The sequence below is a fragment of the Rissa tridactyla genome, chromosome 7 (assembly GCF_028500815.1).
Source record: "Rissa tridactyla isolate bRisTri1 chromosome 7, bRisTri1.patW.cur.20221130, whole genome shotgun sequence".
In the NCBI taxonomy this organism is placed as follows: Eukaryota; Metazoa; Chordata; class Aves; order Charadriiformes; family Laridae; genus Rissa; species Rissa tridactyla.
The window spans coordinates 40765334-40784836 of record NC_071472.1 but is presented as its reverse complement, the minus strand read 5'-3'; the positions used below and the strand labels follow the sequence as shown (position 1 = coordinate 40784836).

At 42.5% G+C, this 19503-nt stretch overlaps 1 protein-coding gene across 9 annotated transcripts in view; it reads left to right on the top strand.

Annotated features, from left to right (window-relative positions):
* ERBB4 (erb-b2 receptor tyrosine kinase 4) overlaps positions 1 to 19503 on the top strand; it is a 633162-nt gene that overhangs the window by 307810 nt on the left and 305849 nt on the right. For all 9 annotated transcript variants that reach the window (XR_008467602.1, XM_054207999.1, XM_054208001.1 and 6 more), the window contains exon 3: positions 17637 to 17823. Coding sequence is in view for 8 of the 9 variants with exons in the window: in XM_054207999.1 (XP_054063974.1) it covers positions 17637 to 17823 (187 nt within the window). In the remaining variant the exon portion in view is untranslated. The remainder of the gene's footprint in view (positions 1 to 17636; positions 17824 to 19503) is intronic.

Here is a 19503-nt window from a genome sequence, read left to right as displayed (position 1 = left end):
CAGAGGATCGAAATAGGTTTTCCAGCACTTTTCCCCTGCTGATCGCCTGCATTATGCAAAATGAGCAGATTCTCAGCTCACTCTCAGTACGCATCAGGGCTTTTTCGAGAAACAGAAGCCATGTGCTGCTTCTCATCGACATTTTCACAGCATCCTATTTATTGTGCAGGTCTCAGTGCAGCATTGCAGGCTGGAGGGATGTGTCTCCGTTTGCTACTTTGCGATTGCATTGGCATTACCGCCTTCTTCCCTTGTGCCCCACTCCCTGAACGATGTTTCTCGCCTTGCAGTAGTTACAGGTGTCTAGTAAAAGGCTGTGTCCTGCATTTCATGCATATGCTGCTAATGGCTGTGTCCTTTTGGAGTGTATCATTAAATCCATAGCTACCAAAGTGGAACCATGCCGTGGAGTCACCACTAGTTACATCCCTATTTTCAGGACAGTAGGAACTCTTTGTAGTCTGCCATACTTTGTCCCCAGGCTGTGTCTGTGGCGTGGCGAGCAAAAGGTCGTCTGCTGAGTGATACGCAGGAGAAGTGCAAAGGAGCAGAGCTGTCTCAGCAGCAACACACGTGCACCTCAGAAGTCACCTCCGAGATGAGGAGAGGGTGGGAATAGCAGCAGCGGGATACTGAGAAATTGGGAATTGAAGACACGTAACATAAACAGCTCTTTTGCCAGCTGAAAACCCAGCAGGATGATGATAAAGTCCACAATGATTATTGATATCTGAATGACTATTTGTTGCCAAAAAATGCATTTTAGAACTTAGCATAAACTCAGTTATCTGATTCTAGCACAGCTTAGTATTTATTAGGAAATATATGGCTTTTTTATAGCCATTGTTCACCTTAGGGAGAAAATAAAAAAAGGGAGAAAGCCATTTTATTTTAATAGCACTGACTTCCTAATCTAAGCACTCTGTACTAGCGGCTTCTTTGCAGAGTGGAAAGAAATGGTGGATATTACCATTTATCCTTTGTTATGGAACACTATCACCTCTCTCTGTCTCCATCAGCAGAGCCAGGCAATAATTTACTGCAGCGGACGCTGAGGGATATCGGCTCCCAAGCTGCTCCAGTTCAGGTAGTTTGTCATCATGAGCTTTCAAGAAAGTAAATAAGTTGATTAAGGAGGAAGATTTGTCATGTCAGCATTTTTGCCCACCTAGAAGGCAGCGTTCTCTCCCCCCTTATCCTACCCCTGTCTGTCTTGCACTGAGTTCTCTTGTGTTCATAAGTAGCTTTAATAAGGAGTTACTGTCTTAGCTGTGCCTCAGAAATAGCAAGTGTTTTTATATATATATATATATGTGGAAATGTAAATATTGCTGATTAGCCAAGTGTCATGGTTTCAGGAGTAAAGTTCAATCACATCATGAAGAGCAGGAAGAATATTTGGCCACCCCACGCACCATCAGCCCTTCAGCAGCTGCCAGAGATTCCTACTAATGCTTGAAAAAGCAGGACTTAGGAAAGGCAGTCAGTAACTGTGAGAGATGAGGACACATGCCTGGTGTTACACAATCTTTCTAGAGTGGGTTTTTAGCACTTGCTACATTTCCTCTGACAGTTTCAACATTCTGTAGTTTGTATCCAAAAAATTGGTGAACGTGCTGAATAGGGCAAGTGCAGGGGGCCGAGGGGCAGAGAGGAACTCGGCACCCCAGCCATCTCCCAGTGTTGCCTGTTTCGTAGTGATTAGGATGTTTAGAGAGCTGAGTGCTGTGCAGTGATTGCTGGAGCTGGTCATAGTTAGGCTCTGAAGAAGCCCTCAAGGCAGAGCTTGTGGCTCTGATCATTTCCAAACGTCTTGACCCATAGCGAAACTTTACCATCCATCCCAATCTGCTTCAGGTGGAGCCTGTTTGGTTATGACCCACCACAATGCATTGTGCTATGCTGGGATTAATTTTCAGTTCTCGGGGAGTAAGACAACAGTTCTCTTCCAGCACTAGGTAAGTCAGATTCTGGAGGTGGGAGACTAGGGATGTTCCATGCCTTAAGCCAGGGCTGCCATCTAGACTCATTCAAGGCTTACACCAAGAATTTCTTCCTAACAAAGCAGGAAATGTGACAAGATAAGAAAGGACTAAAGCCAAACGTCTGCACTATGGCAATCTTCTGAGACACTGGCCTCCAAAATATGCACCAGCCAGAATTTTGCATGAAGCACACCTTCAGAGAGAGGTATCGGGCACTTTTTACCCAAAGATGCTCTTCCGATGAAATCGTTTTCCCTTCAAAGTGCTGTTAGCTTGGAAAGGCTGATGGGGTTTGACGTGCCAGCATCACCCAGAGAGGACATCCTGAGGCAGAAAAGAAGACATTTCCATCTGCCTTATGACAGCAGCAGCTGCGTGTGGTTATGTGCTTTGCAGAGCAGGGACAGGCCCATGACTTGCAAGGTTTGCAGCATGTGGTTCTTCGTCCTCCTGCCGGAGCCAAGTCTGAGCCTCAGCCGAGGAGGACGGACATAGTCGTGGGGGAGCTGGCTACAGCTGGGGTAAGCACAGCAAAGCTCTGGGGACATGAAAGGGAGTTCCTGGTCTTACGCTGCAGTTCAGGAGCTCTGTGGATCAGCCCTGAGCCTGTTTGCTTCTCTGAAAGGAAAAGGCTTCCTTCTACTTGGCATGTCACATAATTCCTAATACTGAAATACACATTCAGTGTTGTCAGTACAGTTGAAATTAATCCCAGCACCACTTTCCTAGAAGGAAAATATGTGCTGTGAGGGGCCGTGCAATCTGGCAAACTTCTTTGTATGGCCCCCTGTATCTGTTTTGATTGATTCAGCTTTACTTAAAAATCTCATCAACAACAGCCAAAGCAAAGGACACGTTAATTTCTAAGAGTCCTGTTAGTTAACTTTGACTCGGGCAGAAAAGGAAAGCGTAGTTTTCCTTGGTTTTGGAAACAGCAGAATATGAAGTTACATGAGAGTGAGCCTCTGGTGCCTTCCAGATCCTCACCTCTCATCTGTATCTTCAGTCTAATATTTGCAGTGAGGGTGGCAAAGGCTGCCATGGTGGAGTTTCTCCAGGGGACATTATCCCTTAGCCCATGGTGCTGTGCTGAGAGCCAGGGGGCCAGTTCTTTGTTCCCTGAAGTTTGCTGCGAATCTAGTCATTTGGGTTACTGGAGTCCCATGTAGCTATTTGTACCATTTTGATAATATTGTGGCAAGGCAAAGCCGTCGGGGTGCCAGGGCTGTAATTGTCTCTTTAGATAGGGAGCGCCTGCTGATTTTTAGCTGCTGGTGAGACAGATTAACCTCAGTCTTTGGGCTTCACGTCAGCCCAACGTGAATTGTTGGAAAGACAAGGTGGAAAAGTCCATGAACCTTCACTGGAAATGGAAGGATTGCTGGGATTTGTAGTACAGGGTGTGCAGATGTTATCATCGGCTCTGTTTTAATAAGTAGTTTGAAAGAGAAGCTTATATCAAATAGCAACTTTTCAGCTCCTTTCACTAAACTCTAGGTATTGACCTGCAGAGATCACAGACGTTTTTCTGTAGCTACTGATAATTTTGTGTTTTATTCTTGACTTCTCAACTTCATGTCACTTAAGAATTCCATTACGCAGCATAAGGACATGGTATGACACAGACCTTTCCCTTTTCTGGAAAGCTTACAGCCTAAACGGACAAGAAAGGGGAAAAAAAAGTGGCAATTTTATGAAGGCAGAGGAAAATTTGCTAAATCCTCTCTTACAGATGAGGAACAGAGAAATGAACTACTTGGTGGAAAGGGAATAGAGAGCCTCTAAAAGAAGAGAGCAGAAGAACTGAGTTTAGCTGGTTTAGTGGTAACAGAACAAAACCTCAAATGTTGTATTAATTGCTGTCAATACCTGGGAGCAGTTTGACCTGAAGGACGGTGCCGGCACACAGGCAAATGTCAAGTAAAATAAAAACCCTTTGCTTTTGAGAAGGTGTCGGCAGGTGACAGTTCCCTTCTTTCTCAAGCTCTGGTCCAACAGAAGGCAAAGCCCAAAGCTCTTAACAATGACAGGCCTTTAACAATCACACTGGCAAATGTAATTAAGGTCTGTGAGGGCTGCATCCTGGACAGAATTTATCCCTTGGTTTGTAATGCTTTAATTTAGTATCCAATATTCATGGACTGGCAGGGTCAAATAGGGATAGGAAAATACTGTAACAAACATTGGCAAAGTGGGATGCTGATGTATCCAGCCAAAAGGTCAGCCATCCCTGGAAACCCGTCAGGAAAAATAGTGTAAATATCTTCCCTGTATCTGTGAGTCAGAGAGCTAAACATGAGCCGCTCCTGCCCACAGCGTGTGGGACTTCCAGAGTACGGAATGCAACATGTGCAAGCTCGCACACACGCAGAATTTCAAATGAGCAGCCAACCAAAGGCGCTAGTGTTTGCTGGGCATTTAGCCGCACAGGGAAACTTTTCCAAATGTTGAAGCATGTGCTGTGTGGTCTGCACATAACAAGTCTGCCGTATCTCATGTGTTTAAGGGACAGAAAAGGCTGGTTTTGAGACATCCTGGAAATATCTATGTAAGGTTGTTGCGTGACCAAGTGATGTTTTTGGGCCCGTCCTGGCCAATTAAGACATGATTCAAGGCCTGTGAAATGATGTATATTGACTTCAAAGGATCAGGACTTAGACCGTCCAACTTCTAGTCAATAAATGAAATTATTGAATTAATGCAATAAAACTGAATGGATTTATTCGTTCAGTGAGATGTTTTTAAGGCCTGAAAGGTGTTTTTGGTGCGTCTGGTGTGGAGTTCTCAGGTCGGGAAGATTGGGTCAGGAAGCAAGGGCAAACACAGCCCTGGGCCAGTGGTTCCTTGCAAGAAAGTAACTGTAGTTCAAAGTGGTTGGGAATAACGATCTATGAGAAATCAAAGTGTCTCATCTGTCTAGGGCCATGTGAGAAAAGAGAGAGGAGGAAAGCTGGTAGCTAAAGAGGCTGTAGAGTAGTATGGAGAGAGTACTCCTGCAACATTTGGAAAATCATGGTACTTCAGGAAATAGCGTGTATGTATCCGGGCAGCTGGCGCGGCATATACTGACTGTGTGCTCCATCTCCAGGAGTGAAATACCCCTGACCTGCCATCTTCTGTTTTCCCAATTCACTCTTAAAAGCACTGGTTGCTACAATGGAAGAGGTAAAGGAAGGGTAAAAAGAAAAATTAAAAGTTCTCTGGAGCCAGAAATGCCCGCAACTTTAACATGATATTATGCCTGCTGATTGAGCCCTAAAGTCACGCTGGGTGTTGTGAGAATGAGAACAGGTTTTGGTCAACTGAGAAAAAAAATAATTTTAGCCAGGATTTTTCTCGTCTCACAGCAGCATGCAATTGAGTGAGGAAACTACCTAAAGATTGCATTTTTAGACACCCAGAATACCCAAAGACAAGAAATCCTGCAGGAATACAAACACACCGACTTTTTTTTTTTTTTTAAGCATATATGCGTATTTTTAAATACATACAAAAGCTAAATATAAATATATATACAGATACGTGTATGTTGTGCAGAAGGTAAGAAATTTCTGAAAACTCCAGAGTGGCAAAACTTAATTCTGCAAAATCCTCAGGCACTTTTTAGACTCAAATTAATACTGGTATAATTAAAATGGTAATACTATTTGTTAAAAGAAGAGTATTTAAATAATTAATTTTCCTATTGGTTATATGGAGTGTGCTTAGGCTCAGCAATTTTGTGCTAAGTAAAAGCAGCCCCTCCTGTAATGATTTCATGATAATCTGACCTTTGATAGTCCTGGCTCACAGCAGCTGGCACTTTCTGTATAGTTTACAGACTGTAAAGTAATTAATATCTATGAAATGCCACTGCTGGCCTTCTGATGTAGTTGGGTCCTTGAACACTCCCTTTTCTCTCTCTCTTGAGCCATCTTTTCTTTCCTTGTGTCCCCGAATATTGAATGACGGACATGTTTTCAAGGCCAGTACCAAGCCAACAGCCGGCTGCCAGCTTTGGGCAGAGACAGCCCTTGTTGGAAGAGAAACCTCTGCTGGGTATGCTAAAGCCTGGTCTTGAGTCTTGGATGACCACTCTACCCCCTGGCTCCTCTTCCTGGGGGAGGGAGGATACATCCCCACCGTGGGCAGTGGGGTGAAGGAGGTAGTAGTGGACAAGTTCAGTCCACTCAGCCCAGACTTTGCTGTTTCTGTAGTTTTTGTACACAGGCTGCCTCACTCGGGTGCAGCGCTCGGTGTCTCAGGGTTTTTGGGGGTCTGGCCACTGGAACCCTCCTGCTGGAGGGCACATCCTGGTGCAGGGATGCACTGCTGAGCACCCTCTGTTTAGGGGTTCAGAAGACATAATTCAAAATCTGCCACGGTTAATTTTATTTTATATTAAGTACCATAATAGCTTGTGAAAAGCTGTCTTTCAGGGAAAGGTAATAAGGGTATTAATAAAAACAGGTGAGTGAGAGGCCCTTTTTTAGCTTGCTGCATTATTGTACCATTGTCAATCAGCTGGGAACTCCTTTGAGATTATTCCTGTACAGTTAATAACATTGTTTCTGTAATGACTTTAATGATTGAACCTTTCTTCCATCCTTAGCTATGACAATAACCACTCTGCTTTTTCTCCTTCAACAAGCTATTGTGTGTGGTTCAGTACATTAAGGAACATTATTAAATATAGAGGTTTCCTCTAATTAAGCCATTGGCAAAAGATTGCTTGTCCAATCATTTGCTGGTGATAAGTATTGAAGGAAATTATATCTTGTACAGAGTATTACACTTTTCCTGCCATGCCTCCCCTAAAAAAAGAACAAAATGATGTAAAAATAAAGCAGTAAGATTGCAAACTCAAGCGCTCAGAAATGAAGTAACGCCAGAATGACAGCTGCCTGAATCTGCCTTGTGTTAGGAAAGACACATTCTGTCCTTCTCTGCTCCTGATGACGAGCGGTTCCCCTTTCCTCTCTGATCTCTTGCGCTGTTCCCCATCTTTTCCTTTCATAAAATTACCATTTATTCTGGACTCTTAATTCTTAAGTTTTTTAGAATTTTTATATCAAGAGCAAACCACTTTTTCTAGTCTTGTTCTGGAAGAGAGAAATAATTTTACGTACAACTTTTCCAACACCTCCCCCTCCCCCATAAGCTCACCTAAAATTTAAACAAAAAAGATGTTGTTTGTGAACCTCGAGGGAACCACAATTTTGTTCATTGTTTCAATAATTGCATGTAGGAACAATGGTGTATTTAAGGTGTCTGGTTATTCTATGCATGATTGAAAAAAGCTCCCGTCTCCTTTAAGTTTGTGCATTTTACTCGGTTCAGGAACCACACAGAAAATTTAATGAGTGGGAGAAGTTTTTAACGTGTCCCCTTGAAGAAAAGTCGTGGAATTAATGCAGAGAAAAAATCTTATCTCATGGTTGCTCAGTCACTGCAGATTAGAGGTTGTTTTCCTGGTTGGTGGCACCCTGCATAATCTCAAAATCTGGAGTTTACATGTCGTTCATAAAGAATATCTCTGAATTGGAAAATCAGGTGCATTTACTAATTGCTCACATCTTACAAATTATGGATCTGTCCTTGAAGGAGAATTTAACAATCTATTAAAGCCTGAATAACAGCACTATTCTCCAGCTTCTAGATAAATAAAACAAAAACACAGCTTTAAAAACAACAAGAAGCCTCTTCACTTTTTATCTTAATGGAAGTAAACCTAATCAAAAGCCCGCGATGAATGAATCTCTGCAGGGTTTCTGTTCTTGAAGAGATTAGAGTTACAAATGCTGAAATCGTTTCAATAGGTAGGTGTGATGTTGAGCTCAGATCATGTATTTGTATGTGCTCAGCTAGAAATAAGAGTTGCTAAAATCCAATATTTGGATGAAGATTCTCCTCTTCAATGAAACCCGGCAGCCGACAGCTCCTCCAATATTCACTAATTTGTGTGTGTGTAAAGATGTCCTAGAGTGCCAATAAAGTCAGTTCCTCCCAGGAAATGCATTTAAAATACTCATTAAGGAGTGGTTGTTGCACATATGAAACAAACTGAAAGTATGTTTTTAAGAAAGTATTTTCTTGGGAAAGAAAAGCAGAGCTCTCTAAAAAGAAGCTAACTGCTTTTCCCGGATTGGACAGACGGCCATTTGCTTCTTGCAAAAACCTAAAAGCTCAGACTGGGGTTGTTTAGCTGAAATTTGGCAAGGTTAACACGTTTTTACTACGTGTAGTCAGTCCCTGTGTCCAGAAATAGAAGCAGCCTTTTGATTTCAGGAGTGGCCTGACACCTTTGCCTGCAGTTTGAATAGAAAAATATAAAAGTCCTGTTGTTCAGCTCCACCTCTGTACCAGATCTCTGGGATGTTTAATTCATTCTGCATCGCTCCAAGGAGTGGGAATCATGCCAGCCAAGGGCGCCCATTGCTTCCCCAATGGATGGTGGAGAAATTTTAATACATGCATTTAATTTTTCTGGCTAATCATAGACTTGCCGGTAATTCACACGAACTAACCTTGTTGTGTACTAGGAAAAAAGAAATCACAATGTCTGATGTACAAAGCCTGTCACTCACCATATATTAAATGAACAAATAAATCCTCCTTCTGCTGTTAAATGCCCACAAAATGTTCCTAGGATCTTCACAGGCAGCTTACGTACAGCAGTGTGTAATTCTGGGCACCCCGTTACAGCCTGCACTGCATTTGTATTCCTCCATTTGACTTCTCATCAGACACCTGACCTTTCATAACCATCGTGGGGAAGACATCCTTTTTCACCTCCTTTTTGTTCCCTGTACAAAACTTCATCCACTTGCTGTCTCAGGCTGCACGTACTCTAGAGAAACTGGGAGTGCTTCTGAGCTGTGAGACACTGAGAGCACCGGTTCTGCTACTCCTCCTCCTGTTCCGTTTTCTTTCCATGGGAAGGCGACTTGGGCACGGATGGGCTCCCTGGCGTGCTCCAACCAGCTTCATGATCTGGAGGACCAAGTAAGCAGCCTCTCAAGGCGTAGTTCAAAGCTCCCAAGCAAAGATGTTGTGGGGATTTAGAGTGTCACAAATAGGAACAACAAGGAACTGAATGCTTTTTTCTTCTTTCATACGTGATATCTTGTTTTGCCAAAATAAATACACCAACTTAGTTGAGTTCACTGGTACCTCAGGATGCCTGTGGCAGCGCAGTCGGCACTTTGTGTAAATATGACCATGAAGCATTGTGCAGTGAAGGTAACAACTGGGGTTGAGGCTTCTTGTGTTGTTAGGAAAGCACCTCTGCTCTGAGGAATATACTGTCTAACTACAAAACAGAAACGCCAAAGCCGATAGTGGGCACTGACAACCCAACGCAGTGCTCGTGCTGCTGGCCCGCGCTGCCTCTCTAGAGCAGTTTCAGGCGTGGGTTTGGTGAGACAGCCCTTGCTTTGTCTTCCTGAGGAGAGCGTCTCGAGCCCCTTGAACGTGCTCACAGCTTCTTGTAGGCTTTGGCTGTCTGGGGGAAATTGATAAAAGGGGATGTGTTTTCCCATGGTTATTGCTTTCCTAAAATCCTTCCAGAGTGTTGTTATTATTTGGTTTATGAAGTAGCAGTTTGTGCAATTTTATGTTGCCTGGAAAGAAACGATGATTTACTTGATTGAAGCTCCCAAAAGCAGAGAAAGCAAAAAGCATCAATCTCTCCAGTTAGAAATTCTGTAACTGGGCAGCTATAAGCTGATGTGCTTTGAGTTTCTACAAAACGTAGCTACTAGTGAACAGCCCAAATGGTAAAGCATTTTGTAACAGCATAATGCTCTCATTTTAGTCTTTCCGATCTAATTTATGACCAAGTTTTCCCTTGGGAGATGATACAATCAACTCTCTGGGAAACCACTCTGCAAATATGTTGAAGGCCAATCAGGTATTACAGATATAATGTCAAAATTCTTACTGACTTGCTAAATATGTACTCATCCATAGCTTTCCTCAGGACAGAAAGATGTTAGCTGTGAAGATGGGGCTGTTACAGAGTGGAGTCTTTGTCTAGGTCATAACATCGCTCAACATAAACAGCTTGGCATTTATTGTGTGCACTCAGGCAGCCCGTGTACCTGAAAGTTAGACACTTCCTAAGCAGATACACAAACGGAGGAATTCTGTTTTAGACAAGAAAACATTAGGAAGTCTCTCAGATATTGTTGAAAGCCTGATCAGTTTCTCTGTTCGGATGATATTTTTAACTGAAAAGCAGGTGCAGACACCTGAGCTTAGACTAACTCAGTCAACAGCAAGAATACTTCGATACATCTTTAGAAGCTGTATTTCAAAATTTGAAAGCAAAAGGGTTTGGGTTTTGTTTTGTTTTTTTTCACTGTTACTTATCTATTATTTCTAGTTAATGTTCCCATTCCCACATCACGTTATTATTTTGTTTATTATTAATGTATTTTTCACATCCTGCATTGTTTTCCCAGCAATACTCTGCAAAATGAGTCAAAATACACATTTCAAAGGCTCCCCACATTTTTGTCCATCACTTAGGCGTTATTTATAGGGCTTCCTTTCCAAATGCCAGATTTGGGCATTGATGTGCAGTTTAACGGATTCTAGACCGGTATTTTTTATGGCTCCAAGCCCTCTGTAGACCCCTCTGTGATGTATATTAGTTCAGACTCAGTCTAACTTGCCTCATGTATGCAACAGCGCGATTCCTACCTGAAACTCGGTAAATAACTAACTAGACAGCTAATTCTCCTATTCTAATGCATGAAAGGTCCCACTCTTGGAATAACAAAATGTAAACCCCAACCATTCAGAAAACAAAGGCAACAACTCCCTACAAATTATGTGGCAAAATCTTCACTTAGAAATTTACAACAGCTTTAACTAAAGATGCTTCTAACTGACTCTTACTTTAAATTTGAGGGAATGAAATGCTATGCTCAATCCATTGATCTGCTGCTCAGGATATTATTAATATTTTTTAAGCATATTACCAAAGACGACCAGATGTCTGTAAGGACAAGAGTATGATTTAAAGTTTCTACCAGCTGTCTTAAATGACTGAGTCACAGTTTGATTCTGCAGCCATAGAGCAGCGCGAGGCTCCTCAGGTACGGCTCTTAACAAATTCCTTTACCTTTAATACGTCTTAAAGCAAACTGAAAGACTCCCAGAAGTTCCCGTGGTTTTTGGTAACAAGTTTGAATCTAACCTGCAACTTTAGTGTTTTGGACAATAAATTCTCTGCAGCTGCCAAGGCAACTCTCGTTACAATACACGGCTTGCTTCTGGATCAGGCACCAGAAAAATGCTTTTCACAATCTACGTTCTCATATTGATCAGCCTGCTCAAACTTCAGGGGTTTTTATTGAAGCTTGTACAGCGTATCTGAAAAAGCGCTGGTGCTCAGAAGGGCTTAACATCACAATTTCACAAGTGTTGACGTAACTGAAGGATGCACAGCGTGGAAGGAGACAAGACTCGAGCTTGTTGTGGAACAAAATTCTTTCCATGGGTGCTCTGTGTTAGCTTTGTGTCGTGTCTAAATGGAGCGTCCTCTTAGACGTGAGAAATGTCAGTATGTACTATATATTTCTCATGGTTATGGATGGGGCTTTGAGAGAAGCTGGCAACAGCCATGTGCCTGAATCCCGTGAATGTGTCTCCTGAACTCCTTTGAAAATCTCAGTTTGTCGTGTCATTAAAAATTCCCAACCATCCATGAGCAATGCATGGAACAGCTAATTGAGCTCCATAAATTGCAACAGGCTGGCTATTGCCACACTTTGGATATTAGTGTTTGCCTTAGAATTAGCATTGCAAGTGCCGTGCCTGCTTAGGGGCCACTTTGTGGTTATTCAGTAAACATTAATTTCTTAATTATGACAATGAAAGATATATTGCATTGCATGGGTGAAAATGCGTGAACAAATAATGAAAATTAATTGATGGTGTTTTAGGTCAGCACCACACTCACAAACGTGTCTGACTGAATTTTGTGAAGGTGGATATTACGATTGCCTTGAGAACTTGTTTAAAGTTAAGCAAGCGTTGTCTTTGCAGTATTGTGTGTTTTCCTCATAATAAAAATAGGAAACAAATGTGGCCACTTGGGTGTTGCACGGTTCCAACCAGATATAAAAGCGTACCTTTTAATTGATCAAAAAGCAAATTGTGAAATGCGCTGTTCAAGTCAACTTGAGATGTGAAAAGCTTCTGAAGGAGATGACGTGGTGGTGACTATTCACATTCGTTATTTTAATGGTGACTTTGCTGTGGCATGTTAACCTTGTTAAAGTGGAAAAAAGGACGATGCACTTAGGAAATATTTTCCCCTTTGTATCACTTGGGAATCTGACTTTCTTAGGATTTAATGTGCTGCCGCAAAGCGCACAGGTCACGTTGGAGGGTCAGCCCAGCTCCTTGGATCGGAGTCAGGAGACGTCTGTTATCTGCTGGCAGCTGAGCCGCGGGAGGAGCCTTGGTGCCGCCGCCTCGTGAAATGGATATCCCCTGAAAATAGAAATTACTGTATTTGCAACAGATGGGATGAAAAGCGTTCACTCAACTTATTCCCTGTGTATATCTAATTTAAAGTTCTTTGTTCTATTTCCCTGCTGGGCGTGGCACCCTGGATTCCCCTGAGGACCAAAGCACCTCCATCTCACTGCAAATAGGCGCTGGAAAAGCCAAGCCCTTTGTCTGTCTCTCAAGTGACTATGATGAATATATATTCTTTGTTTTGTTTGTTGGGCTGTTTTGTTTTTTTTTTTTAATGTTTATGATCACACTCGTTCTTCAGGTGATCCTCATCTCCTGCGCTTGTGTTTATTGGCACTTTCGATGTGAGATCAAAGCAGACCCGAAATGCATTTAGCTTTTATGGAAAAGGGGAAAATTAACCTAAGAGATAATAATTAATTGTCTGGGGTCCCACAAGCATGGGCTGACCCCTGCAGCGGGTTGCCGTCGCTCCGACTCCCGTGCCGGGGACACGTGTCTGGTCAGATGAGGCAACATGGGCTTTGCCGGATCGGGTTCAGCGACTGGATAAATAACGCATCTGCAGCTGAAATAAAAACCCACGATATAGCTCTCTTCGGTGCCTTCGCCGCAGCCTGACCTTCCCCGATAGATGTTAAGAAGACGTGGTAATGTTGATGAGAAACATCAGCTTCCCTAATCGTTCATTGATCTGTTGTTCTGAGCAGAACGATGAAGTTTTCGCTGTTATTTTGCGCTGTTTCACACAGATTCGTTTGACTTGAGCCGAAGGACGATTTAAGATGGCAAGGAACAATCTTGCCTTTTACTCCCAGCTGACAGGATAATTCAGGCTTTGCTGTTGGGAGCTTAAAATGCTTTATCTGTGCTCAGCTAATATTAGTTGTAATTAAGGGAAAGGGGTTGTCTAGAGCTCGCTTTTACAGTTCATCACCTGAAAAAGAACCTCTGAAAATAACCTCTTAATTTTTGGTGTCACTTTGGCCCCCTGTTTGTCTGTTGGCCCCGCCCCCGCCCCTTGGCAGTGTCTGCCCCTCATGGCTGAGGGAGCGGCGGCCGCCATGTTGTGGCAGCCCCTGAGGCGCAGCAGCCGCCCGGGGCAGGGAGCTGCCTGGAGGCACCAGGAGTTTTGGGACATACGGCCTTGACTAGGTCCATTGTCATCGAAGGGTAATGTGGTTTTAGGTTTAAAAACAAAATATTGGCTCTGTTGGGGATAGTAGAGGCTGTTAGGAGACTGGCTTATAGGCTACCTACCATGCCTGGTTGTCGGGTGCGGGGCAGTGCTGGGCCGTAGGGACAGCAAGCTGTGGAGCACAGCTGCTGGTCTCCTGTCCAAAAACGTAGATGAAGAGCTTTTCTCCGGTAAATATATGAGATTTGAATCCTGTGGCTTGGTGTGGCTCTAAAGCAGCTTGCGAGGCTTTAGGATTGTCAAGAATTAATACTTCTCTTCCCCCCTGCCCTCCCTGTTTGTTTCCTGCTAGAAGCATGCCCTTTCTTATTTCAGGATCTGAAGCGAACAGGCCCAGTCAGAGGAGCAGACACCTTTGGCTCTTGCATCCTCAGAGGTGTCTTCTCGTCTGCTTATGAACAGCCAGGTGTCTGCTTGGGGGGCTTGATGAACAGTGTCCCTTGTCCCTTCGCAACAGGGTCTCTGAGTTTCAGCCTTGTCCTCATTCAAATCTATATGCTCATTCCCACTGCTGTACCCAGACGACTTTGGGGAACCAAAATGTGTTTACAGAAGGAGCAGGAGTGCTATGGGAGTCTGAGCCTGTCGCTGCCTCACTCGATGGCTTCTTCACATAACAGGTCATGTCTCAGGAGCTGGAAAGGTGACAAGGAAAGGCAAGATCACGCTGGCCAGAAATTCCCAGTCGAAATAATGCTGCAATGGGGTTAGGGGGGAGTCCCACAAAATCACAGTAGTCAGCAAACAAGACTGTAGGTTGCCAGAGTTCATTTGGTTTTCCCCATCGGAAACTTTTAGCTTTAAGTCTGTTGTTGATTAATCTGCTTCTTTCCATTCCAGTTTAGGTTATGGGAACAATTGCATTTATTGGCACCCTTGTCTCCTTTTTTCTTTCCTGAAGGACAGACTCATGAGAAATGTGTTTTTGCAAGGACCTCCAGCCCTGGCAGAAGAATCAAACTAGGAGGTGACACTCAAAGCTACCACTGCTGTGAATCACTCCACCTTCTTGGTGGGACATAAATTAATGTCGAAGCAAAAGCAGCTCAAATAGAGCATTAGGATACCTGAGCTTCTACCTGAGTTCAGGATACCTGAACAGGAAAGTGTTCAACCTTCTATACAAAGGATGGGAGGTTCAAATCACGTCTAACCTTGGCATGAGTTGAGAGGAGGAGATCAGGCTGTCTTATCCCGTCTGGCATGAGGATTTGTGAATCTGCATGGAAGACAACAGGCATCTTTGCAGTGACTCCAACAGGGCTTGGAGTGAGCTCCAAGTGGGCAGGCATCCATTTTCAGTAAGAATCACATCAAAAATAGCAGTGACTGTCAAAGTGACACCATTGCCCATGAGTGGCCAAAGCCTGAGCTGCCTGCTGCACTCCCAGTACGTTTTTTCAAGCTGTACCAATCAGAAAACACACCATGCTGCAAAACGTGTTATCGCTCTGCCTCTTTCATTCAAATTTGAATTAAAAAAATATAATAAACCCCTTAGGTTTATTTTCAGAATTTTGATTTGCAAGGATTAACATCAAAGTTTCTCTAGCAAAGAATAGGTGCTGCAATAGTGATGGAAGCTATGGGACTGGAAAGGACCTTCTGGCTTTCAAAATACATGCCATAATTTGTCATTTCAGTTGGATAAACCAAACAAAGAAAGTACGAAGGCTTCTGAGTTAGGGGTGGCAGTTCACAATTATCAACAGCAAAACTTTGTCCTTTTCTCCTCTTTTTTTTTTTTTATTTAATATTTTAGTTTTGGAATGAAGATTTGCTGGTGAGGGTGTGTGTGTGTAATTTCAGTGCCATGCTGATTTAGGACCCTTTCAGGTGGACTTGCTGTACAGCAGTAAATAAGGCATACTCTAAAAATAGAAAACGTGGTTATAAATGACAAAAATTGGTAGGGAGGACTTGCTCAGATGCAGTTTTGGAACGGCTTTTAATTTTTTTCAACTCCATTCCAAGTTAAACATCCCTTTAAATTAATTAGAGCAATCATAGTATACCTAAAATATCAGTGGAGAAATTGAAGCTTTGAGTATAATATTAACATTACCTAAATTTTGACGACAGGCTAAAAAAGCCAGCTTCAGGAAGTTCTTGCGTATGATGAAAAACAAATTCCTGACCAAACTGGCTAAGCTGAAATGTCTGAAAGCAAAGAGCTATCATGAAAGTGCTGGAAAGCTTCTGATTATAATGGAATCAGTGTCCCAGGGTATAATGCAGCTCTACATTTAATATTGAGCTACTGAACCGTACTTCTCAACCTAGCTCAACTCACTGGGTTCTCATCAGAGTCCTGTAATGACACTGTGCTCTGTTTAGATGCCAAGCAAGTCTTGAAATAGTTCCAGCGCTTTTTCAGAAGCTTCAGCTGAGTACAGACGTCTGACTTTAGAAGGACAGCTAGTGCCTAGAGTTTGTGGCATATAAATCCTTCCTTATGTATACTGCCACACTTGTTAATAATCTTATGAACTTTTATAAATGTAATTAAAAGGTTCTTACATGCTTACATATGAAATCATGGCAACAGCGCTGAACCAGCAAAACAAAAGCCCGTCCTTTGTGCTGCAAATCTGTGTTGCCTTTCTTTATTAATGATACATACACATCACATTTAATTCGATGCCTGCTATTGTTTGACTGTTTGTTTTTATTACGGTATTGACTGGAGTCCCCATCACGTTAGTTATAGTCTGTGCACGTTACGCTAAGCAGAATTTTTCTTTCTGTGTATTATTTAAGGTATTGACTTTGCCAAAGGGAAGAAAAAAGTGCATGCGTTCACTTAAGCACACAAGTAGTTATATCAATTTTTGTCCATTAAATATACATACCCACATAAATATCTGCATATACAGTGGTTGCAGGCTGTTGTAGGCATGGAATTAGGTGAGACGTGAAAACCGTATTGGAGAGAGCCTTTCCACATGGAGGTGCTGTTTCTGGGAGCAGCTCTGGGCAGAAGTATCCCTCAGCCTGTGTGAAGTCCTGCTGAGGATGGTGTTGAAATGACACTTTTCAAAGGCATTTGCAGATTTCTAGGCCATTTATTTAAATTGCTTAGAATGAAATTTGTTTTCTAAGAGAACATACTTTTAAATCTTTTTTTTCCTTTCTAAAAACATCTTAGTTCAGTTAACCATTTGTACTTCAAAAAACTGTGTCTAATTACTGGGTTCGGGGTGTTTTTGTCCTTTACAACCCAGGCAATCAGTTTCTGAGTATGAGCAGGAGGGTTATTGAGTAGCTCATCTAAAGCAGACAGATTTCAGCCAACCCAAAGATGTAGCCATCATTTTGCTAAAGGTTTTGATACCTGTTTCGGTCAGAGTCTGGGATACATAGTATGTACAGTTCCAGTACTTCCAAATGAAACTTGGTGTTGAATCTTGGTAAATGTTCGGTGATTGATTTCATTAGAAGTACAAAAGTGGGTGCTAATACATCTGTGCTTTGTCTTTATTTATTCTTGCAAACCTGCCCCTCCATTTCAACCATCCTTTCCTGTTTGATAGTGTCTCTCTCACTGCGTGTTGTGTCCCTTCAGTCTCACCCTGGAAAGAGCCGTTACTTGCAGACAATCTTATCTGAACTGTGGCGTTGCCCCAGTGGATTCTGATCAGGTCCTGCAGAGGCCTTTGACCTGGTCTCTGCTTTGAGTTGTGCAAAATCATCCTTTCATGCGTCTTTAATACTTACTGTGAATTTCTTCTCAAGTTTAATAAAACTGAAAAGAATATCTACCTCTTTATCTTCTAGTTTTCCAACCAGTATCTGTAATAAACTGTTAAATTGAAACAGAAATGTGGTTAAGAGGTTGAAACAGAATTTGTTTTCCAAAGTTTTGGTTTTTTTTTTTCTTGGATACCAGCATCTCATACTAAAGCATCCACTGCATGAGAAATTCAGAACAATTAAAAATGGACCATTTCTAATGCGTTTGTTTAATTTTTGTCTTTCAGTCTATCCGAGAAGTCACAGGCTATGTTTTGGTGGCTTTGAATCAATTTGAATACCTGCCGTTGGAGAACCTGCGCATCGTTCGTGGGACCAAACTCTATGAAGAGCGATATGCTTTGGCGATATTTCTTAACTACAGAAAGGATGGTAACTTTGGACTCAGGGAACTTGGCTTGAAGAACTTGACAGGTAAGTGAAACTCACAAATGTTATGGATTAATTGCAATAAAAAAATGAGCTTGTTGAATATTTGTCCCAGTGCCCTCAGTCACTTGCATTCTGCAAATAACAGAGGTACCCCAACAGGCTGGCAGTTGTACATTGTTTGAGAGGCTCGTTGATACTTCATTTAATTCCTTTTTTGGTTCATAACTGTACTTTTCTCAGTGCTGATCAAAGGCTGTGTATGGAATTCATGCCAAGAGCACACTCGAAACAAAAACAGTAGTTGAAAGAGTAGATGAGCTTTTTTCTTAGTTTCGAGAATGTTGGTTTCCTTGTGATCCTTGGTTATTGCACATGTGTTGCCTTAGGTGTTAGGTATTTTCTGCCAAGTTAGCTCAGATGTAGCATCCCCTCTACCTGTGCTCTTGCTGCTGCTGTGTCACCACCCTTGCTGCTGCACTTTGGTGTGGGAGGAGGGAAAGAGGGTGGGATGGGGACACTGTATTTTCGGTGTATTTAATTTTAGAACCCCCTTTTCTAAGCAAAATTAGTGTATTATATATAGTGAGAAAAGCGCTTATTTTCTTGAGACAAAAATTTAAGCCAAGTCCATGGTTTTATGTTCATTTGTAAATTCAGGGCTGGATCATCATGTGGGGTAGATCAACACTTCATTTCTCCCAGCTACGGATCTACAGTCCAGTGGTGTGGGAGATTAAAAATTGGCTAAATATCACTCGACTGTAACTTAAGTGCAGGCAGTGGCAAACTCTTTTTAGGGAGTTCACTGGAAGTATTTTATTTATACCTGATTTGTCATCAGCTATGATCATTTCTACCCTAAGCTTTAGTGATTATGAAATTGTTTCTGCTAGTGGCTAAACGCTGACTGAAAATCACTGACCTGAGCTGGATGTGGAGTGTGAACCTGAATACAGAGAGGTGGGAGCCTTCTGAACTATATTTAGGCACTCTTCAGTCTCTGCTTTTTTTCATGTCGCGTATTCAGAGCAGCACGCAAATGCTTTACAGTTCCTTGTTGTGCAAGCCTCACCAGGCCGTACAGCTGAGCTTTTCAAAAACGGGTGGGAAAAGGAGGCTTGAAATATTTTACAAAATAAAACAGTTTGGGCTGACTTTTTCTGATCAGTCTCTTTCTTCTGATCATATTTTTAACAATTTTCTTTACTGAGACCATCACAAGACCATCAGAGTGCTTCCCAAGGTCTCCAAATCCCTGCAATCTACTACTTTTCTCTCTGTCACTGTCATAATCCAATTTCCTCCTCTTCTGTTCCCACATTTCTTCCCATCTTTCTGATTTAGGGCGTTCACTGTGACTGTCTATGCCTTCACATAATACAGAGCCATGGCATTGGGTAATAATAGTATTATCTGTATCTTCATATACTTTTTCTTGTCTGTGGGACAAAAAATGCTTTGTAAAAGACATGAGGTGGGTGGAAACTGAGACAGAGGTGATGCGAGGCCAAGGCCAGGGAAGGACTGGGACTCTTTCCTCCTGGGTCTGAGGCTGCTGTTTTGCCAGGAAGCGAGGGTTGTATTTTCAGTGCTTGTTTAGCTATGTCTTTGCTGCTCAGTAAGGTAAAAAAACCTTATCTTGTAGGCCCCAGCTCAAGATTTTCTTCTTGAACCAGCTGCCCTGCACCAATAGGCAGTTCCTCCAGCTCCAGAGATTCTCTC